The sequence below is a fragment of the Myxocyprinus asiaticus genome, chromosome 23, assembly GCF_019703515.2.
Source record: "Myxocyprinus asiaticus isolate MX2 ecotype Aquarium Trade chromosome 23, UBuf_Myxa_2, whole genome shotgun sequence".
In the NCBI taxonomy this organism is placed as follows: domain Eukaryota; kingdom Metazoa; phylum Chordata; class Actinopteri; order Cypriniformes; family Catostomidae; genus Myxocyprinus; species Myxocyprinus asiaticus.
This window is the reverse complement of record NC_059366.1, coordinates 416,934-441,392: the sequence shown is the minus strand read 5'-3', so window position 1 is coordinate 441,392 and position 24,459 is coordinate 416,934. Positions and strand designations below refer to the sequence as shown.

The 24,459-nt window shown below is 40.5% G+C and overlaps 2 protein-coding genes across 3 annotated transcripts in view; both read right to left on the bottom strand.

The window, feature by feature from the left end:
* LOC127414304 (stonin-1) overlaps positions 1-16,289 on the bottom strand; it is a 70,612-nt gene extending 54,323 nt beyond the window's left edge. The window contains exons 1-2 of the mRNA XM_051652250.1: positions 16,156-16,289; positions 4,824-6,742 (exon numbers count right to left, since the gene is read on the bottom strand). Of these exons, the coding sequence (XP_051508210.1) occupies positions 4,824-6,678 (1,855 nt within the window). The 5' untranslated portion in view covers positions 6,679-6,742; positions 16,156-16,289. The remainder of the gene's footprint in view (positions 1-4,823; positions 6,743-16,155) is intronic.
* Positions 16,290-17,351: 1,062 nt separating this feature from the next.
* The window catches only part of ppp1r21 (protein phosphatase 1, regulatory subunit 21), a 57,902-nt gene continuing 50,794 nt past the window's right edge, over positions 17,352-24,459 (bottom strand). For both annotated transcript variants that reach the window (XM_051651143.1, XM_051651144.1), the window contains 5 exons: positions 19,641-19,676; positions 19,338-19,454; positions 18,640-18,738; positions 18,383-18,511; positions 17,352-17,790 (listed from right to left, as the gene is read on the bottom strand). In XM_051651143.1, the coding sequence (XP_051507103.1) occupies positions 17,761-17,790; positions 18,383-18,511; positions 18,640-18,738; positions 19,338-19,454; positions 19,641-19,676 (411 nt within the window). In that variant the 3' untranslated portion in view covers positions 17,352-17,760. The remainder of the gene's footprint in view (positions 17,791-18,382; positions 18,512-18,639; positions 18,739-19,337; positions 19,455-19,640; positions 19,677-24,459) is intronic.

Sequence of the window (24,459 nt, the reverse complement as noted above, 5' to 3'; positions counted from 1 at the left end):
CAAAAAAACATTTGCACTGTACATAACAGATTGTATTAGATTTGCACTACCCATGTGTATGTGTGTATGTATGTGTGTGTCTGTACGTATGTGTATAATTTGTTTTATTTTTTATTATTATCTATGTCTTGCTGCTGTTTTTGTATTGTTGTACACTGGAAGCTCCTGTCACCAAGACAAATTCCTTGTATGTGTAAGCATACTTGGCAATAAAGCTCATTCTGATTCTGATAACCTGCACATATCCAGATGTTTGGTGTAGTCAAACTTTTGGTGTAGTGGCATGTTTGCACCATTGCCTGATCTATTCCTTTAGTGAATCAGGCACTAAACCAGTGCAGACAGCACATGCAAATAAATATTGGGCGCAATTTATTCTAAGTGAATTCCCCACTGTGTGTCAGCTAAGATGAGCAGCTGTAAAGACTTAGAAATCAATAAGATAAAAATAAGACCAGACATAATAGTTATCGATTGACAAATGCTGTCTTTGAATCATTATCAAAAAATGGTTAAAAAAAAAAAAAAAAAAAAAAAAATACATCCTTTTGCAGTGTCCTTTTGTTGGCATTAATTTTTTGTCTATGTATTACATTTTAAGAGAGTGTAGTCCATCCTATGACCTATGGCAGTTCATTTCGGTGAAGTTCATCCTAACTCCAAGGTTCAGGCATGTAATCTTGTACTCCACAAGGTTTGTAGTCTGAGGTTCAAGCTTGAGACAGTTCATTTTGGTGAAGAATTCCATCCTAAGTCAAAGGTTCAGGCAGTGGCCATTGGAGTGTCCCATGTGTTACGGTTAGATTTGGCAGTAGTTCATCCTCTGTGAAGTCCATTGTAGTAGACTGAGGTGATGCAGACAGTGATGACTGAAACACCCCTCGCTGTCTGATTGGTATAGGCTCCAGTTAGTGGTCATCATTCAGCGACCCATAGCAGTGGCAGCGGACATCGGGCTGGACCGGAGCTGGATCTGGCAACTTCAGAATATGTATCCCAAGAATGAGAAAGGAAAACAAATAGAATAATATTAGCATAGATGTCATTCACTTTAAAAGCAGAATTATAGAATATGAGAAGTATTTCTGTTTAGGGCTGGGCGATATGGCCAAAAATATTATCACGATATTCTTTTACATATCGTTCAATATTGATATTTATCATGATATACATTCACAATTGCACATTGCAAATTTTGTTGAATTTCAAAGTTGGCAGAAGAAAAGATGAAAAAAATAAATAAATGCTAAACAGTCAAAATAGTCATCGGCCGCCCAGAGATAGCCAAAGCAGTAGGGTCTGAGGGATCTTCTACTAAAATATTAAAATATTTTAGAGTTTATCAATTGAGTGCAGTTGGATATGAATGTAAAAAGATCATCTGTTCGTTTTGAAACATAATGACAGCAGTCCAGTATTTGACTGAATATTTTTCACAAAATTAGAACAGAAATCAATTTGTTTTTTGTTAAAAGCTCGTAACATGCTGATTAATAAAGCTCAATTTATAAGGAAAAAACGTTATTGTCTAAAGGCGCTTTGGAGCCACGTTAACTAATACGGCACCTCATGTCTTCTCACATGCGGGGAAAAGAGGCAAAGCGTGCGGAATGGGACAGGGCATAAATGAAGTGTGTTCGTTGCTTGAGAAAAATATTTCAGAATACAGCACAGAAAGATCAGAGCTGGTGTACACAGCACTGTTTTTTTGTCACGCTGCTCACTAGAGAAGATGAGAGGGCGCAACCGTCGTCATTAAGTCTTGTTGTCCGGATGGATTCAATCCAGGGTCCGGACCACGGTGACTGGCGTAGCCTTATCGTTAGCAAGGCAGCTAATGTTAGTAACCTTATACAGTTTGAGAAAGCCGAACTGCTTACTCAAACCAGCCCGTTTGGCACCAACAATCATTCATGCAATTATCTAATCAGCCAATCATGTGGCAGCAGTGCAGTGCATAAAATCATGCAGATATGGGTCAGGAGCTTCAGTTAATGTTCACATCAACCATCAGAATGGGGGAAAAAAATGTGATCTCAGTGATTTGAACCGTGGCGTGATTGTTGGTGCTAGACGGGCTGGTTTGAGTATCTGTATCTGCTGATCTCCTGGGATTTTCACACACAACAGTGTCTAGAATTTACTCCGAATGGTGCCAAAAACAAAAAAAAATCCAGTGAGCGGCAGTTCTGTGGACGGAAATGCCTTTTTGATGAGAGAGGTCAACAGAGAATGGTCAGACTGGTTTGAACTGACAAAGTCTACGGTAACTCAAGATAACCGCGCTGTACAATTGTGGTGAAAAGAATATCATCTCCGGATGCTATTCTGAGATGCGGGTTGGCGCTGTTTTGGCGGCACGAGGCGGACGTACACAATATTAGGCAGGTGGTTTTGATGATGTGGCTGATCGGTGTGTAAATCCTATGCTATTCTTCGGACACCACTCTAACATACAGCTATTCAGTAACAATTATCTACTATAAATCTTGTCACCGTGACGAGCAGGGACGGGGTCAGAGCATATTACAGTGTCTTTTTTTCGCCCCAAGTTCACACACCTTTTTAACAAAGCCAGACATCGTTATTGCCAATGTGAATAACAATCTTAGAAAATCTAATTTTAGCATTAGCCAGCACTTTTAAATCTGATCTGATGTCAGGCGCCCTCGTCCCCGGCAGATATTTAATAATGGTGGCTGGAGTCTATTTAAAAATTCCTTAAAACAGAATCTCCTATAACCAGGGCACTTTCAACAGGATTCTCAGTGGGTGCGTCACTTAGTGGGGAAAATCTGTTGGAAGTCCTAACAGGATTGGGAGAGTGGTGTCGCTTTGTTCTGCAGGAATGCCTCTGAGACATTACTCAATTTCCCTGCTGCAGGGGCTCTAAAGCTGGAACCAAAGTGTGTACATGGCTCGCTGTACAACCCGCATCCGAAACAATATCTAGCGGCTTCTCTTGCTCACTGAACTTGACTAGCATTCGGATGCATGTCTCTGACTCATTAAACTTCTCCATCAGTCTAACTAATTCCTTACATTTATTGCATGTAAATCCCTCACTGCTGATGGATGAAGCTATAGTAAACATGTGGCATGCAGTGCAAGTAGCGATGACGTGTGCTGATGCCATTACTTACCACAATTGTTTGTTGTATAGGTGTTGTGGTTCCTGAGCAGTGGGCGTTTGAGTTCGATGCAGATCAATCCATGTAAAAAAATGCAGAGGTAAAATGGATGCACGCAGTATCAATCGAGATGAATGTAGAAAAAGCGGAAAAGGGATGAATTCGGTAATGTGGCAGATATTAAAGAATAAATCCTGAAAATGGAAAAACTGAAAATGCTAGGCTTGCACAATTCCAAATTGCTAGGCAATTATCGGGCCAAGCAAATATAAAGCAAGTGATATGTTGCAGTAAGCAAAATGTGAGGACCAAAAGCACTGTTTTCACACCAGTCCCAGTGGGACTCGGATACCCGACTAGGGTGCGTTAACAGTGTTAACTCAATGCTTTATACACTGCACCACTCATAACTCCAGCTCACATAGCTCAACATAGCTAAAATCATTAGCTCGTGAGCAGATTAAGTGAGTTCACTAAGTGTGACACATAAGGGAGCCATACAAAATGCAGTGCTGTGGATCATGTGGAAGATAAAGTTTCACTGCTGATGGACCAATAGAGAGATGAGCAAACAGATCCTGTATTACAAGCTTTTGAAGCTTTTTTTAACAAGATTTTTTAAGCTGTGTTGGGGCGTCCCATGCCTTTCAGGTCTGTATATTGGAATAGAAGGTGACAGAGTAAAAATTATTTTTACTATTGTTAGCTGACACCTAGAGGAACAATTTAAGACCAAAAGTAGAGAGTTTGAGAAAACAGAGCCTTTATTACAAGCTTTTGAAATTGAACAAAAAAAAGGGTCAATTTGACCATTAAGGACAATGTAGGGACTTGATCGTTAAGACCAAAGAGGGGTTAAAAGGTGATTGATAATTTTTTTTTATCTCCTGTTTGTTGTAATTGCTTTGCTTTGTAATTGCTGATTTTTTTGAATGAGCATCCCCCCAGAACATTACTCCACTTTATGCAGAGCACCCCACTATCTTTAGAAGCACCCTCAGAAATTTTTATCTGGAATCAGGCCTACTTTCTATGTACCCTTAGATCATGGTCCTAATGAAGCATGCCAAGTTTCGTTTCGATAGGATAAAGCATTGCTGAGTTTTTGTCTCACTTCCTGTTTGCTGTCTTCGCTGCTGAATTTGTTGATGCATTATAAGGAATTGGTTTTATTTATCAAAAAGCTTGGGTTTCAAGGTGCTCTGCACATTTTGGAAATATCCGATGAAGGCTGTGGGATGAGTTTGCAAAAATACGTTTTTGTCAAATTTCAGATGGCTGCCAAAGTCGTGGGGAAGACTGGAGTGGCTGGATCCGTAAAAAAAGTTAAATCAGAGGATAAATGATTTATGTTTGTAGGCCATATGGTTCAAAAGTTAGTAGCTGTTAAAAAGTTGATTTATTTTATAGTTGACTTCACAGTTTGTCCTAGAGACCCCAAATTTGGTCTAGGGGCTATTCATACCCACACTATCAGTGTGCTACATTTTATAACTTTCCTATATACAGTTCTATGGGCTGCCATAGACTTTAAGTGTGGAATAATAATAATAATAGTAATAAAAAGATACAATGAGGGCTCCGCCGTTTCTGGGCTTGGCCCTTAAAAAACACAAACAAAATTATTAATGTATAGTTCATAAACCTTGCTTATCTGCGATTGCATAAACACTGAGTATGTTCTGTTCTTACCCACATTCTTCGGAGGAAGTCGGTCAATTCTCCACACAATGGCTCGATACACATTTTCATATTTGACTGTGCCGACAGACACCTGCATCACAGAGTGGGACTCTGACATGAGCGCTGAACCCAAGCATGCATTTCGGTTCATGCGAGCCTTGAGAGATTTCTGTCGCAGCAGTGATGTGCTGGTCGGCACTTTCACCCAATCCCCTGGAAAAGGCACTCGAAGAACGATGTTTTCACAGAACATCTCTGAAGTACCTCCAGGAGATGGGAAATTCAACATGAGGTTGAGGAAGACCTGCAGCTCGACGCAGGCACCCTGCACAGTTACCATAGCTTTAATGGACAGTGGCGATTCTCTGCAATGGAGGGACGCAGTGCTGTAGCGCATGAGCTCCACTCGACAAGCATCAGGAGGGCAGAACTTTATCAGGCGCTTGTCTAGAAACTCAGATTCTCTGACACACCTATGGAAATGGTGTTCTGTGATCTCCATCCAGATCTCATCGTCCTCCTCAGAGCCATACCCAGGAGCTTGTCTGAGAAGTCCAAGATCATTCAGTGCCAAGAAGCACTCCATTGCACCGTTTAAGAAAGCTAGACAGTGAATTTGAGTGATGGCCACAGACTGAAGAACAGCTCCACCCTTATCCTGTTGCATCCAGATGTGGTCAGATATCTGCAGAGTTAGCTCCTGCTCTTCGTAGTGTTTGTGTTGTTGCCGTAGAACTGGTATCTGCATTAGCTCTTCCTGAATGGACACTAGCAGGTCCTCCATGTCTCCATATTCTGTGGTGCCGAACTTCAAGAGTTGCTCCACCTCTGGTTCATGTATCACTTCGGGTTTGGGGTGATAACGCTTCCTCTCAACATATGACACATGCTCTACCTTCAACGTGGCGATCTTACGTGGTTCGCCATAGCTCTCTAGTTTTGGACCTGAGAGACAGCAGTTAGCATGCAGCTGAAACTCTTTGAAAGGTTTCTCCAAGCCCTTTTCATAAAACAACTGCAGCAGCGCTCCGGGTAACAGCTGTAGGTATATCGGCCCCCACTGGCGGGAGGACATCCGGTTCTTCTTCTCTGGTATTCGAAGCATCAAGGACCAACCGTGTCTTCTCTGGCTGAGGAACAATCCATGTGGAACAAAGGATGGAGTTCTTCTTATATCTTTATCTTTCACAATCCCTAAGCCAGAAGGTTGATTCTCTCTCTTTACTTTCCCATCATTACCCTGCGGTTGACCCTCCTTTGTTCTTAGATGTTCTAGTTTGTGGCAGATATAGGAGTAGGAGTATTGAAGGTTGTCACAGGATGGCTCGTTACCATCTTTTGTACGGATAAAAAAACGAGGCAAACTGGGACCAGAGTCAGAGTCTGACGATGAGCTCCAAGACACTCGTTTTTGCTCTGCTTCACCCCAGAAGGGGTTCAAATGGCCCGGCTCATGTTGGGATATGTCGAGAGACCTGGAGCCTTCAGTCATTTTCATGGAGTCTCTCTGAAGTTCTGGAGAGAAGCTGTTCAAAGAGCTCGAGAAGTAGTTTGGCTGCTCGTGAGGTCCACAATGAAAGGGAGACTGACCTGCTGGAGTTGCCCTTACTGGTGTGCTCATGGGAGTGTTGCTGGGCACACATGAGCTTCCGTTATGGCTAAAATCCACTGAAGGAGATTCAAGGAAAGTGCTAAATCTCCATGATTCATTCCCCAAAGGTGGCAGAACAAGTTTCAAACCATTTGGCCGAGGTATTGAACCTGAGGTTGATGTAGACGAGCACAGTGATTTTTGGGGTGAAGAGAAGGGCGTCCCTTCATCTTCAAATGTAACCCAGCTGGTCGGATGATTCATGGAGCACATTGCTTTGCTCAGCTTGTGTGTCTGTCACAGTGTTCTTCTCAACCAAAATAACCAAAGACTTAATCTGTAAAAGTACAAAAAGACAGGTACAAATAAGCTAATTACAATTCAGAAAAATGAAAGACGAAAAAAGTTCAATTACTTTTGTGCACTCCCATTAAACAAAGATTTTTAAAAAAAGAATACAGTAGATTATACAACATGCTATAGTGGAGTACAGGTTTTATGACTGACAAACATTTTACCTGCATGTAAAACTTCTCTGTACACTTTGATGATAAATGCATATAATTGATATAGGAATATAACTGAGCAGTTACGATCCGTCCTAAATACTTTACTAACAAAACCGTGGTGTTAAACCTCCATGGTGTTTTGTTTAGTTGCTGATTTTCAACATTGTGCTCTCTCTGTATAGTGAATGTTACCGTGAGACTGCAGGGCTGACAGAAAATACTACTGTGGGCAGAAAATTTGTGCATGAGTCAAGAAACATACAACTGTTTGTGTAATTTACTAGCACTGGAGAAGAGAAACACAAATCTCAGACAGGTGATGTCAAGGATGTCACTGTTCAGTTCAGTTCAGTACGTACTACGCAGATTTAATGAAACTTTTGTTGTAACTGCCTGAATTTTTCTGGAGTGAAATGAATTGTAGAATTTCTCTGTTGCTCCTATAAATAACTGAAATAACGGAGATCAGATTAAACACTCAGAAGAGGGTAATAACAATAAGGTTACGACTGTAACTATGGTTCCCTGAAATGAGGGAATGAATGCTGCGTCATATCTGACACTATGGGGTTATCCTCGCAGGCGTGGCCAAACTCTGAAACTCTTTAAAATCTTGCCAATTTTAGTTGGCAGATAGCACTTTGTGTTCCGCCATCCTTGCATGCGTCAGCGGGTGTATGTAGCAGCGGTGCACAGCGCTATCTCCTCAGAATATCTGACTGAAGGGTGCAAGCGATACTCGACCCTTGTGGTGAAGATTCAGTAGCGAGGCCAGCTTACACGGCATTCATTCCCTCATTTCAGGGAACCATGGTTACAGTTGTAACCTTATCATTCCCTTTCAATTCAGTCATGAATGCTGCGTCATAGCTGAAACTATGGGGAATGTATACCAACACGCCCTGCTACTGATTAGCACGCATAACTATGCCTACTAGCCAGTGGGGTAGTAAAAAGCACCAACAGAGTCTCCTCTTCGCATCACAATAAGAAGGGAGAAGCAGAATGATGAATGCATGGATATACATGGCAATGATGCTAACCGGTTTGGGTAGCACAGTCAACGCAGGATGAATTAAATCACTACCATGTGTGAATAAGTATATATACACTACCGGTCAAAAGTTTTGAAACACTTTACTGAAATGTTTCTCATGATCTTACAAATCTTTTGATCTGAAGGCGTATGCTTAAAGTGCACCTATTAAGGTTTTTAAACGTGCCTAATTTTGTTTTAAAGGTCTCATACAATAGATTTACATGCATCCAAGAGCAAAAAAACACTTTAATTTGCTCATAATTTAAATTGCAGCATTACCTTTTTTTCCCCAGTGTCAAAAACGACTCCTTCAATGATCCGTTCTAAAGGATTCATTTTAAACTCCTCCTTTCAGAGAGCCTACTCTGCTCTGATTGGTCAGATGTCCCAGTCTGTTGTGATTGGTCTACCACTTACAGCACGTGTCAGAAAGGAAACACCCACTACCATATCCGGGTTTCAAAATTTCTGTTTTACCATACCAATTTTAGCCCGAGTCCGAAAAGTGATACATCGGAAGATCAACCCGAACCACCATCGCAAACATGACGAGAACAGGATGTTTCTCAGTGGTAAGTTTATATGTAGTTTGACAATAACGTGAGTTAGCCGGTTAACAGAGGCTAACAGCTAACAGGCTAACAGCGTGCACTGGCTGTACATGTAAACAGACCAGAGGCGGGTTTTTTGTTACCAAATTACATAGGTTAGTACAGGAAGTAAATCTGGAATTACTAACGACTCGTTTCAGGTGTTCAGAATCGGTTCTTTCTTTTGGGTGTCAATAACTCCATATTTTGTGCACTTTGATTTTTGAAACTTTTTTACATTCACAAACAGCTATATAACACATTACATGAAAGGTCATATTTGAAAAACCATAATAGGTGCTCTTTAAATGTTTGAAATTAGTTTTGTAGACAAAAATATAATTGTGCCACCATATTAATTTATTTCATTATAAAACTAAAATGTAATTTAAAAAAAAAAAGTTTTTGAAATTGATGACTTGGACCAAATAATAAAGAAAAGCAGCCAATAAGTGCCCAACATAGATGGGAACTCCTTCAATACTGTTTAAAAAGCATCCCAGGGTGATACCTCAAGAAGTTGGTTGAGAAAATGTCAAGAGTACATGTCTGCAAATTCTAGGCAAAGGGTGACTACTTTGAAGATGCTAAAATATAATATAGTTTTGATTTATTTTGGATTTTGTTTAGTCACAACATAATTCCCATAGTTCCATTTATGTTATTCCATAGTTTTGATGACGTTACTATTATTCTAAAATGTGATGATAAATTATAATAAAGAATGTGTGTTTCAAAACTTTTGACCGGTAGTGTGTATATATAAGCTGGTAGTAAGCAGCACAATACACAGTTTAACTCTCCTTCACAGTAAGCACATGGGAGGATAGAGAGGAGACATCCAGGTTGTAAAATCTGGCGAAAGTGCTAGGGGAAGCCCAACCTGCAGCTAGGCAGATGTCTTCAAGGGAAACACCATTAGACAATGCCCATGAAGATGCTATGCCTCTAGTGGAGTGAGCTTTTACCCCAATAGGGCACTGTATGCCTTGCAAGTCATATGCAAGTGCAATGGTATCTACTAACCAATTTGAAAACCTTTGTTTGGAGACAGCCGAAACTTTAAAGCAACCTGTGATGCAGACAAAGCTGATCCAAAAGCTGCATTTGCCTCAAGCAATCGATATATGGACAGAGTGTGTGTAGCCTCTCTGCTTTGTCCAAAGTGAACGGAGGGGGGGAGAAAGCCTGAAGGATAATAGCCTATGCCCTGAAGGGAGTGGTCAAAACTTTCAGCACATAGCCTTTCCTGGGTTTAAGAACGGCTTTTGATAAACCTGGTCCAAACTCTAAGCAGGAGTCATTGAATGACGACGCTTGAAGGTCCCCGACATGTTTAACTTAAGCCAAAGCGAGAAGCAGCGCAGTCTTTACTGAGAATATGTGAAAACTCACTGAATCCAATGGCTCGAACGGCGGGCTAGTGTGTGCATTTAACACAAGCGCCAAGTCCCAAACTGGCACTGTGGTGGGGCAAGATGGTCTCAACTGCCTCGCACCATGTAAGGATTTCACAACCAAAGGGTGTCTGCCTATTGATAGACTGCCCAGTGGGATATGTCCGGTTGCTATGGCAAGCGACACACTTTGAGCGCAGGCGGGGTGAGACCCGCGTCTAAATGTTCTTGTAGAAAGTGAAGTATAGGCTGTACGGTGTATTCTACAGGGTCCTCATCCCGAGAGGAACACCAATCAGCGAACACTCGCCATTTCAACATGTATAAACGTTTTGTTGAAGGGGCTCTGGCTTGTAATTTGGTGTCGAGCACCAGTTGCGAGAGCCCGTGCACATCAGTCGGGGAAGTACAATACTTGAAGTGGACAGGAGGGAATGCATACTTGCGTTCCGCTGGCCATTTGTGGGCTAGAGCATCCAGGCCCAGCGGGGCATGAGTCAGGGAGTACCACAGGCGACAGTGTGTTGTCTCCAGTGATGTTAATAGATCTATTTTGACCTTCCCGAACTGATCCCATATCATCAGAACTGTCTGAGGATGAAGTCTCCATTCTCCTTTTATAATGGCCAGTCGCAAGATCAAATCTGCACCGCGGTTCAGGTGATCTGGAACGTGTGTTGCACGTATTGATAGATGTTTCTCACACCAGAGGAGAAGCTGGCACCCCAGGTTCATCAATGGACGTGATGGAACTCCCCCTTGGCAATTTATGTAGGCCACAACCACCGTGTTGTCGGTTCTGATCAGAACATGAAACCCCTGGATGGCTGGTCAGAAAGTCATTACTGCTAGAAATACACCAAGTAGTTCCAGACAATTTTTGTGCCAGGTCGCTTGAGCACCTGTCTAAGTGCCAAAGGCTGGGCGGCCATCGCACAGTGCTCCCCAGCCTGTGTTCGCTGCATCCATCTTTGCATTTTGCATTTGCACTTTGCATTTAGACACCTGACAGTGTACCATGTCCGTTTGATAGAATGTGGCCATTTTCCAAATGGTTAATTTGGCTAGACAGCGACGTGTCACCACAAGTTGCCATGAATGATGGGGTACCTTCAATCTGAGCCAGCACTAAAGTGGTCTCATCCGCAGTAGTCCCAGCAGGGTGACCGCTGTTGCAGAGACCATGAGGCCCAGGGCTTGTTGAAAAACCTTCAATGGAGAAATTTTTCCCAGCTTGAAAATGTTCAAACACCAGTGATTGAAATAAACGCATTCTTCTGTCAGGTGCACCATCATAGAGACTTAGTTGAGATACATGTACAGCAATGAAATCTGACGGCTGGGTGTTAACATGCTCTTTGACCAGTTGACTTTTAGTCCCAAATGTGTAAGTAACAGGTCTCTGTGTTTGCAATCTTGTTGCTCTGACTGTGCTAAGAGCAACCAGTCGTGGAGGTAATTCATAACGCGAATGCCACTCAGCCTCAGAGGAGCAAGGTCCGCACTGACACATTTCGTGAATGTGCGAGGAGCCAGGCATAAGCCGCAAGGCGGGACTTTAAACTGGTAAGCAATCCCCTAAAAGGCAAATCTCAAGAATGACCTGTGATGAGGGGCTAAGTGTAAGTGAAGTTAGCATCTTTCAGGTCGATCTATACAAACCAGTCCACAGGACGAACGCGAGACTGAATTTGTTTCTAAGTAATCATTTTGAACAGAAACCTCGCTCGGTTCAAGCGTCTCAGATCCAAAATGGGACATAATCCTCCGTCCTTTTTGGTGACTAGAAAATAGTGACTGTGGAATCCGCTGTGAGCATTGTCAGCTGATACAATCACTATTGCATCTTTTCCAAGATTTAATATCTCTGAACTGAGAAATCGCAGCATCCCGTACCGTTACGGTGGAGGACATAACAGCATTGATTGTCAAGCCATAATAAGCTGTTCGTGCAGCTCTGGAAGAACAACACTGGCAGCGAAACTCGGAGGCAAAGGGATTCTGCAAAACAATGTTTTTTTTTTTTTTTTTTTTTTAAGGCTTAAACAAGAAATCTTCAGGCATAGTCGCTTCATACCATTTTCCCAGCCACGGGGGGAAATTACAGTAAGCATCTCACCTGAGTAGGTACATGTCCACTAATGTAGCCCTGTGACAAAATATTCCAGACATAAACTACCGTGAACGATTGCAGCGTGCCAGAGCGTGCCGTCAATCTCCATTAATAGGCGAGGCCGCTGGATATGGAGAAGAGGAGGGATGCAGGCTCAAGCCGGTGAAAATCACCCTCAAATTCTCGACGCTCTGTGCACCGTCCTAGCTAGATATAGGGAGTAGAGGGGGGGATGGTGTCAGCTTGCTCAGATTCCGGTCGAGAGCAAAGCATTTGAGTATTAAACGCTCGCAATAACAATCAATCTCAATGAGCGCTGCGTGCCAGGCAGGAATAATGTTAGTGACATAGCACCCCTCCAATCATAAACTCCACCGAACGTGACTGCATCATGTGCGCCACACATCACAGCCGTACTGGGCAGGCGAATCCGCTTTATATGGAGAAGAGAAATGCACTGCCCGAGCCAGTGACAAAACATCCTCAAGTTCTCCGTGCTCTATATCCCGTCCTCATGCACCTTCCTCATGCAGTCCCTCGAAAGCCGCAGAAGGATAGACCAGCTTCGGCTTTTAGAACTAAAGGGAGTGGAGAGCAATGCGTTTCGAGTTTTTATGCGCCCACCAAAAACACAATCAAACACTGTGAGCACTGTGTCAGCATGGGGTCTGCCCAGGCAATCACAGCACTTGTGTTGAATGGCAAAGACACCTGATGTAGAGGAGAAGAGAAACGCAAGGCATGAGCCGGTGATAAATCCTCCTCAAATGTCCATGCTCTATTCCCTGTCCTCATGTGCCTGCCTCATGCGGGTCCTCGGAAGCCACAGAAGGAGTATAGCGGGAGGATAGGGGGATGGCTTTGGCTTTCAGAACGAAAAACGAGCTGAGAGCAACCATCTTTTGAGATTCATGCATTCACAGTGAACACAATCAGCCTCAACGAGCGCTGCTGTACGTAAAACAGCGCTCGTGCCCGCCTGACAGAGGGGTTTCATGTGCTTGTGGAAACATTTGCAAAACACCATCTTTATAAAGACGTTGTTAAGCAAACGGTTCTTTACGACTGTGCACAGTATACAAATACACATCCAAACACAATCAGGCTGTACCATTATGTTACGCGCTTACAGAAAATACAATACAATAATTCAAAGGATACTTTCCGTTGAGGCCCACAGGCCGCAGAATAATCAGTTCACTGGGAAGCGGTGAAAACGGCCAAGATGTCTTGCCCGCCCACTGTCCAACAGGAGAGAAATTCCATACACTGCCGTTCAATGGTGAATGTAGTAATCCGCGATCGCCAGAGCACCACAGGGGGTAGAAGAAAACTCTGATCCACCCACTGTGAGAGGTGCAGATCTTGATGGCAATTCTAGAAGAGATAAATTCAATTTTCACGCAGAGTATGAGAGAGAGATTATCAGCACCCTGAAGTAGAACATTTGGAGATATCGCTATGCACCACAGTTATATATGCTCGCTGACATGCGCGAGGGAGATGGAGCACAAAGCGCTATCTGCCAGTTAAAATTGCCAAGATTTTAAAGAGTTTCAGAGATTGGCTACGCCTGCAGGGATAACCCCATAGTGTCAGATATGACGCAGCATTCATGACTGAATTGAAAGGGAACTGTATTGAGCTGCAGTGCACTTTTTTGACACACGCGCGCGCACACACACACACACACACACACACACACACACACACACACACACACACACACACACACACACACAAAAGGTAAATTTTAGGAGAGTTATAATGATGTAGAGAGAAAATAAAATACATTTTACAGGTGTACTTTTAGTCTATAATACTTTATTTTAATTATATATTACTATAATTATACATATTATATACTCTGCACTCATCTATAGGGTTGCCACTTTTGACATTTTAAAATAAGGGACACTTAAATATGGGGGGGGATCACAGCCCCTAACCACATTCTCCACAGTTTTAGCAATAAAATTTAATATGCGTTATTAATAAAAAATTTATATTTTTTCTTTTATGCTAAAATGAGAACTTTCCTGACCCATGAGAAAAAGAATACATCATTTATATGTTAAAAATATATTTATTTTAATTTTTTCGATTATTTGTCTTTATATTATGTATACATTTTGGATGGTTTGTACATATTTTTTTATAATTTGTATTTATTTTTTCCTTCACTTGTACTTGTCTTTATGATTGATTTCATACATTGTTTGATCTTATTGAACATTTATATTGAACAAACTTCTCAGTTTTACCACCATTTGTGGACTTTTCAGACGGTCCCTTACCCAAGGTAGGCAAATTTTCCAATTTATGTCATTGTTAAACTGGCAATCTGGAACGATTTCACCATGAGGCCATCTGACCACCATATTGATTCAATACCAGACGCATCATTTTATCTTTAAATATGGGACGATCCTGTATTTTACGGGATGGGTGGCAACCTTACATCTACTGAGGTACATCAACTTGGGAATTAACATTACTTGCATTTGAACATAATATTTTAAGCAAATTGCCGTCATTTTTTTTATACAAATGATGTTCATTTCCGTTGAAGCAAAGAATTGTGGGTTGTGAGTGCCCACGAAGGATAGACTTCACGCTTCCTCAGAATTCCCGTGAAAGAAGGTCGCATTCGAAGGCTGTGTCTGGTTTAGAAGGCTACATGCTAGGTAGGACGTGTCCTTTAAAGGTTGCAGTATACCGAGCGTCCTCCTTAAAACGAAGGTTTCGTTTAAACGAGATGGCCTTCTAGGGCAAACAGAAACGGAACGTAACATGGTTGCTATGACAGCACGCCACTCTTTAACAAGCGCGAGCGTTTTTAGTGAGAAGGTAACAAAGTCCCTTTAGAAGGGAATGTATGAGGTACATTTTAGGGGAGTTATAATGATGTAAAGAGAAAAGAAAATAGATTTTACAGGTATACTTTTAGTCTAATACTTTATTTTAATTATATATTAATATCATTATACATATTATATACTCTGCACCCATCTACTGAGGTACTTCAGCTTGGGAATTAACATTACTTGCGTTGAACATCATATTTAGGGGCAAATTGGCGTCTTTTTTTTTTTTTTTTTTTTTTTTTTTGACTTTTCCGTTGAAGCAAAGAATTGTGGGTTGTGAGTGCCCACGAAGGATACACCTCATGCATCCTCCAAATTCCCGTGAAAGAAGGTCGCATTCGAAGTGTCCTACTCACTTTTCTGAAACGAGACAGCCTCAATGACGTATGCGGCCGACAAATGCGACCTCCGGAGGACTTTGAAAGGAAAGCAAAATATGAGCATTAATTCTTCTTCAGTGAGCCAAACAATTATCAGTGTTCGAATGTGACAAAGAGCGCCACCCAGTGGTCCAGCACACACGTTAGTATTTAAATGACTTTTTGTTTTTTATAAAGCTTATTATAACGACTACAACCCTAATATATATATATATCCTTCATACTCTTCTGAAAGAAGTATCAATATTACTGCAGACGATAAAGCCCGAGATGTCCAGAAAGATTTATTATTGTCACACTGTCCTTTAAGGTTGTTTATTGGTGTCAACTACATTGGTAAAATATCAGCACACCCCAAAATCAACACCAGAGACTGATGAAGACAATTCAGACAACACAATAGTCGTTTACATTAACGCATATGTGCTTCATATTGTTCACTTACTCGTACACTGTGCACTACATCAAACGCTCAATGCATCTTAAAACTAAAAGCATCTGTAATGTTTCATTGATTTATATCTAAAGAACAAACCAAATCAACACAAACAGATTTACTGCAGACAATAAAACAACTGCGAATGACACAAGTCATATAATCTCAACTCCAAACTCTCATTCCACATCAGATTCTCACTTTTATTAAACTTTTCCATTTGTTTATAAACACATTTGAATTCTGGATCATTAAAAACTTTTTAAACTCCGGAGTTTCTGTGATCCGTTATAAATCTGAATCCGTCAGTTCTGCTTTAATTCTCTTTGTCTGCAGCAACTTACAAATACTTTCAAGAACAATTAATAACTTTAGTAACTAATGGAAACAGTGGTTACATGCGCATAGTATTTGTTTACCTCATGATTTTAGAAGCATAATCCAGCGCCGACTGTATTCTCTCAAAATGGCAGAAATAACTGGAGCGGACGCGATTCCAACCAAAACATCCACAACGGGAAGCGGAGCGGCGATTCTACTATGAAGAAGGACTGCTCTTAATATTTATGACTCTTTCCTTCGCCATTGGATGGTTTCCGATCAACGTCAGCATATATGCTCATTAATATTGAAGAGACAGGCACTCGCCATAGAACGCTCCAGTCGCAACCTCCGCTGACCTTATCATTCATAATAAATATTCATGAGCGAAGTGTTCGCCTTAGGTTGTTGACCAAGTAACGTCAGCATGACTCAATTAGTATTCATGAGCTAATCCATCACCTTAGTAGGATACGTGATACAGCGAACGGGAAGAACTTCCGTGCACGACATATTATTTTATTTGGATTTTTAGACATCTGTTGAATTAATTGTTCAAATGAAATATCTGAATGCAATATAGCTTTGATTACACTTTATTTTTTGGATTTTAGTACACTGTGCTGGGAAACAAGTGAAAGAGTCAATATAATGAGAAAGAAATTGAAATGATATTTTGTAAACTCATGCAGCTTTTAATAAACTGCCATTGATGCTATATTAAACCATTCACGAACTGAATGATTATTTTGTATATCCACAGCATTTTATCTATAAAATAACATTGATGTGATAGACATATATTAAAGGAGCAATATGTAACACTGACATCAAGCGTTTAAAATGGGTACTGCAGTCCAAATTCAAAATATTGGAGAGCGTTGTCTCCCCGCCCCCTCTTCCCCAGACTCGAAGCTCACCAGGGTTGCCAGGTTAAGGACACGCAACAGGAACAAGCAAACTGACAATGGTAAGCAACGAGCCTTACACTGTAAGTTGATCAGCTAATGTATATGATTGCAATGTTTTTATTGTTTGCAAATTATAAACCAGCACATTTGGATTTTTTATAACTCTGTTAATGTTAGCTAGATGTATTGCTGGCTTCCATGGCTGCAGCGTGCTGTGTTTGCCCAATAACTTGTTTCAGATCTGGCAGCCCGGGTGTCCAATGACTATTGGGAAATCTCTGATAACATATGATAATTTTATGCTTTAGTACAGTAAATATATTACATATAGCTCCTTTAAGAGCTAGTGCATAAAATAATGTTGATGACACAGTAAATGAATGTGGATTCAACACGTTTATTCTCATGAACCATTTTTATCTGAGGAGTGAATTTATCAGTACATAAATAGTGAAGACAGCACACAAGTTTAATATGATTACCTCTTCACATTACTGATATACCTCTGAACACACGTGTAAAACAATGCCACTCAATCACACTCTCCTCTGCTGGATTACAAGGTTAACAGCAGAGGGGGTGTGTGTGTGTGTGTGTGTGTGTGTGTGTGTGTGTGTGAGAGAGTGTGTGTGTGAGAGAGACAGTCTGTGGTGTCTTTAACAACCACCATCTGTGAGGACAAAAACAAAAACACATGAATTCAATCATCACACATGCACGCGCGTTGTCATTGGTTCAGAGTGAAATGTAAAGGTCGGCCGTGTTCTGTCAGTCTGTGACATCATCAGTCCACTATCGGCTCTTGTTTTTCTTTGAGTTCGCCTGCAGATGAGAGGGTTCAGAGTTCACATACTGAAGAGGTCATATCAGGCACAATGTTTCACAGCAAACACTTCTTGCACAAAAAGACTTGTCAGTTTTATATTGAGAAACAGCAGCAAAGAGTGATTGTGCAATCCGCAGTTTTCCTGAACCACTGGGCAGTGCCACGATGATTCCAATTTCCTGTTTTCTGTGTCTGGTCTTGAGACGCAATGTAAAAACTACCGTAACGAGCGATCCAGACAGAGAACAACAACCATTTAAGTGTTATTTGGAGTAAAAATGAATTTCAGGCTCAACTTGTGCAGTTGTTGGATGTCAGTAATTAATGATATCAGCGTATCTATACTCAGGTGAGGCACTGTCAATAAAAAAACGGTCATCTCGACTTGGCACTATACAGCCACTTGTTTTGTTATCATTTTTACACATCTAATCCTCTAAACATCACATTACCCGCTAAGAATATATGCAGATGCGAGTGAAAACATTGGAGACCAGAGACTGAAAAATCACTTCCGTGTTCAGGAAAAAGGTGGATAACTGCTGGTGGCTTTCCTCACGTCACATCACATCACATGCACCGTCTGACCTTGGAGGCGAGTTTGAGCGTGTCAATCTCTTCTCTCTGTTTGCTCAGCGTGTCGTTCATGCTGCACAGGTGATCGCTCATCATGCTCAGCTGATCTTCATAACTTCTCTTGGTGGTGCTCAGCTCATCCTGAACATCACACACCAGAAAAGCTTCAACACCAGACGTTTGAACTCATGCAGTCAGTCTCACATCACAAAAGAAACTTGGAATGTTTCAGCTCTATTAATGACAAACATCTAACACAAATTCTGCACCTGTAAGCGTGTAATGTTCTGATTCGCCAGCTTCAGTTCCTCCGCCAAAGTCTCGCGAGATTTTTCTGCGATGGCGAGACGTTTGGCTACAGCTCGACACTGAAAGAGGAATCAACGACAAGGTTCAAGCAGGTTCTTAAATTACACTCGATATTATGATAAATGGGCCATAAACATGTACTGTAACTAAAATGTGTGTATTATTATGCTAGCTGAATAATGGGGAATTCTACAGACATCAGGTCATTGTACATTTAGCTGTGTGCTAATGCTGCTTCAGTATCAGCTGATATGAGAGAGTTTGGTGGATGCTGGTCCAGCTAGAGAACTTCAGCCCTACACAGCACTTCATTTCTCCCATAATTAACACCTGACTGAACTCATGAGTGCATCAGCAGATGATTGAAATGTGTGTGATGTGATTTCATCATTCATTTTCTCAGTTTGTCTGTGGTGGAATGAGCTTCCAACCTCAACCTGATCTGTTGAGACCATCTCAACATTCAAGACACACTCATCAGCACTTAACTACACCACAAGCATAGAGGTAATTCCTATGTAAAAACACTTTCTTTCTTTGTGTGTCTGTTTCTTCTGCTCCAGTGCTTCTCGAGCTGCTATGACAAACTGCATGTCTGTAAGTCGCTTTGGATAAAAGTGTTTGCTCATGACTGTACATATGTGTGAGTAGTACTGACCTCAGCGTTGAAGTGAACGGCTTTACTGTCACTCATCTGCAGTTGAGCGGTCAGTTCAGACACACGACTCATGTAATGTGTTTTGATCAGATGTTCACGAGACTCCTGATCTGAAGACTGCAACACACACACACACACAAACATTCTCCTATGAAGACGTGAAGATGAATAAAACAGCAGATTTAATTTAACATCTAACAAACACCAGCATTTCAAACATGCTCGTAATAAGCTGAACATTTGAATCTAATGTCTGAATGTCAATATGCAAATAACATGAAGTGAATAAGCTTGAATACGTACACTCTCGCTGCATGATGTGACAGTTAACATGCCGATCTGAGAAAGAGAAAAGCATTACACATGCACTGAAACAGTGACCCACACTGATAGCAGATATTATCATAGGAGCATTTTATGTAAAGCAGTGAACAAATCAAAGAAGATTATAAACATACAGTTTCATGCGGGCTGGTTGTCAGGTTGGGTGCGTTGACAGTATTCCCAGTATTTTATGATGTATAAATGCTATGATTTCAAATTCATGTATATCTTTCCATTTTGCAAAACTGTTTGTCAGAGCGAACAACTGATCTCAACAGAGAAAGTGAGCGCAATCATTTTGATTAAACTACACAGTTTGATAAACCTCTATTGTTGGCATTAAGTTTAAATGTAATAGGGATGTCCCGATTCCGATACTGTGCTCACATACTTGTACTCATACTCGTAAAAATGATCCAGTACCAAACACCGATACCATCTGACGTACGAATGCCATTGCATAAACATTCAGTGCACAAATTAAAATCACTTTGTCCTAGTATGATTATTATGCCACAAAGGCTGCGATGTAAGGAAGGAATAATATAAAGTCAGTCGGTTGTTATCGCACAATAAACCCCGACAAGTGATCAGGACACCGACATGAAGCAGAGACTCTTGTATCATCCTGAAGGGGATTATTTTGCAAAAACAACTGGCTGGACAGTACATTATCCCGCTTATTACACAATACAAATACATGGACGTAAAATATTGATCGGTGATGATCTGCGGGTGCTTCAGCAAGGCTGGAATCGGGCAGATTCATCTTTGTGAAGGATGCATGAATCAAGCCACGTACAAGGTTATCCTGGAATAAAACTTGCTTCCTTCTGCTCTGACAATGTTCCCCAACTCTGAGGATTGGTTTTTCCAGCAGGACAATGCTCCATTCCACACAGCCAGGTCAATCAATGTGTGTATGGAGGACCACCGGATCATGGCCAGCCCGATCTCCAGACCTGAACCCCATTGAAAACCTCTGGAATGTGATCAAGAGGAAGATGGATGGCCACAAGCCATCAAACAAAGCCGAGCTGCTTGTGCCAGGAGTGGCATAAAGTCACCCAACAGCAATGTGAAAGACTGGCAGAGAGCATGCCAAGACGCATGAAAGCTGTGATTGAAAATCAGTGTTATTCCACCAAATATTGATTTCTGAACTCTTCCTAAGTTAAAACATTAGTATTGTGTTGTTTAAAAATGAATAAGAACTTGTTTTCTTTGCATTATTCCAGGTCTGAAAACACGGCATCTTTTTTGTTATTTTGACCAGTTGTCATTTAATGCAAATAAATGCTCTAAATGACAATATTTTTATTTGAAATTTGGGAGAAATGTTATCAATACTTTCTAGAATAAAACAAAAAGGTTCATTTTACTCAAACACATACCTATAAATAGTAAATCCAGAGAAACTGATCATTTTGCAGTGGTCTCTTATTTTTTTTCCCAGAGCTGTATATCACTACTGTATAGTTATGTAAAATTCAGTGTAATATTGCCTAATACTAATACTAACTGTCTTGCAACGATATCTCACATCTGCTCTGTATTATTTAAAACTCCAATGTTGTAATGGATTGTGCTGTGAGGATAAAATTACTGCAATGTTATCTATTCAAAATGAACTGTATTTTTATGAATGTTTTAAATGCATTCCTTTATTGAGAGTCCCTTTTAATGATCAAATTGAATTAAATGATCGTATATGGAATTACATGTAACTTTTGATATGATTTAGAAAATTTTGTGACAGATAAAAATGTATTTTGATGACATCTTTTGAGTAACAGTTGCTGAACATTATGAACACACTGTCCTCAAATAATCAGTCTCACGGTTTTGTATTTTAACACTGCAATAAAAAGTTTAAAAAAAAAAGCAAGTACTGAAAGGTAAGTATCAATACTCGAACTTGGTCTCCAAAAAATGGTTTCGGGACATCCTTTAAATGTAACCATAACTGAAACCCTACATACAATGCAGAAATGATATTTTATAAGAACAGTCAAAAAAGACATTACACCAGCGTTTTTATATGTTCAAAGGGAATGTGTATGTGTGTGTGTGTGTGTGTGCGCGCGCGCAGAACATTTGACCGCTTGCAGTCTACACCAGATGGAAGCAGCGCGTCAAAAGCAATAGAACCCACTGTAAATATAGCCGTAAGCGGTGATTGTTGGGGGCCAAGCAAGTATGGCGAGATGACCAAAATTATAAAAATTTGACAGAAAAGATTGTGTGGATGCTGTGGACACAGCTATTTTGGTTTGACAATTCAACTGCTTTGAGCACTGTTGTAAAAATTAGATTTAAGTTAAAGCGCCCCCTAGTATCGAATATGAACGAAACTTGGCTTGTTACCTCAGAGTATTCTCTTGTCCATGTGTACAAAGTTTGAAAAATGCGCTCACAAGATACAGGCTAATTAGTCATTACAGGCCATGCCCCAAAACACATTTGTTTATATCTTCAGCACAATTTGACATATTACAATTCTTTTAATATCTTTTTTGTCAGGAGTGTCTGTAGATGATATATACCAAGTTTTGTGCGAATTGGACAAACGGCCTAGGACGAGTTCGAAAAAGTAGGTTTTTCAAATAAAAAGTTGTAGAAAACTTTTGTAACCATATGATTTGGGGGCACTGATGAATTCAGAAAAGCTTTAGATTTTTATTCTAGCTTATACGGTTCCCGAGATATTAGCAAAAATGAGAATTTGCTAATTATAGCACCACTGTGTGGCCGGTTGTTACGAAATGTTATATACCACTTCATGTAGACATCCTGCTTGTTTATAGTAAGTTTCATAACCATCGCAATTCCCAATACGAGTTATTAGGTGCTGAAATTTGATTGGCTGCTGGCAGCCATATTTGTTGATTTGTCAAATCTATTTTCTATCAATCAAAGAAGATGCATATGTAATTTGAACTGTCACTCAAACGGCTGCAAAGTTATGACAGTTTTGTTGTTGTAGTGCCCCCTAGTGGCAGAACTGTATGAAACTTTGCGTACATCTTCGAAATGTCCTGCTGACTACATATACTGAGTTTGGTAACATTTGGAGTTTGCGTTGAGTAGATATTGATCAATTACTCAATTGTATCGTTAAAATCTTCGGAATAATTTGACATATCGAAATTCGTTGAACAACTTTTTGTCAGGAGGGTCTGTAGATGATGTATACCAAATTTCGTGCCAATTGGACAAACGGCCTAGGAGGACTTTGAAAAAGTAGGTAAAAGTATATATATATTTTTTTGTTTATATGGACTCAATGAATAAGAGGAAAAAAAGAATTTTGATTCAAGCCCTCACGGTTGTGGAGATATGAGCCAAAACGTAAAGGTGCTTATAATAGCGCCACCTAGAGTCAGATGGGTGTGCATGTATGCGCCTGAGTAGCAGTCGGGATTTGGGACCATCCTGCCAAGTTTGGCGTCTTTAGGATTTACGGTCTTTGCTGCCCATTCGCTTTTAGGGCAGAAAAAAAAAAAATAATAATAATAATAATAATTAATATAGCCGCAAGCGGCGATTGTTGGGGGCCAAGCACATATGGTGAGATGACCAAAATAATCAAATTTGACAGAAAAGATCCTGTGGATGCTGTGGACACAGCTATTTGGGTGTCACATTACAGAGATAAAACAGTATCAAAACATCTCACAAATGTACACGACAATCCACAAATGCATGCAGCAGATCCACACATGCACAAGGCAATCCACAAACGCATTCAACAGATCCACAAATGCACACGACAATGCACAAATGTACACAACAATCCACAAATGCATGCAGCAGATCCACACACGTATACGGTAATCTACAAATGCACTTAACAGATCCACATGCACGCTCAATCCACAAATGCACGCAACAGGTCTACACAGGCACACAGCAATCCACAAATGCACACAACAGAGCCACACATTGTGAATTCACAAATGCTTGCATCAGAATGCACAATTACAAGCTATACAATGATTTATTTGCTCGCAGTACAGTCCACAAATGCACACAAAAATGCTGAGACTTTCCATTGGTATTCTGCCTTAATGATGCCCATCAATGTGCTTTTGCATTTGTGTATAGTTTTGAGATTTGTTTCACAGCCTTGATTCACAAATATGAGCAAGCTGATCTCCAATGTATGTGGATTGGCCTCCTCCTTCCTTTTAAACAGTGGATCACAAACTAAAATGGTTCATTACCGCCACCTGCTTTTAGTTTAAACCAGAGACATTGATATGGATCGTCACAGAGGGATAAAATGAGAGCGAGTTTAGTAAATTCTTTGCTTTATTTTAATTTCAAAACATGTGCAATTTTACATATGTACTGTTTTGATTTCATTCTTTGATTCTGCATTGCATAGCATCCTTGCATTCTTTAAGTTAAGAAAAATCACCAATTTTCATCATGAGTGTAAAAATACATGCTGTCTAAGTAATTATTAATAATCTTCTTTGGACAAAATCCAGCTGCAGGTTAGACTGTTTTACCGACACTGCTGTTGCATATCCAGCAAACGTAAAAAGAAATCAAATGAGGTGAAACGTTGGTCGTTTGTTCTATTCTAATTATTATTCACAAGTTAATAGTGTTGATCGATGCTGAAGCTGTTGTAACATGGGATCTGTTACATTTCGCAGTGCTAGTCAGGTTACAGGGGCATATTTCTACAGTACAAATCATTTGAATTCATAGATTTCATCAGAAATATTGTCTAGAATACAATTGTCTTGAATGCAGCCAATGAAGGGTTCCGCTTTGAAATCCAGTA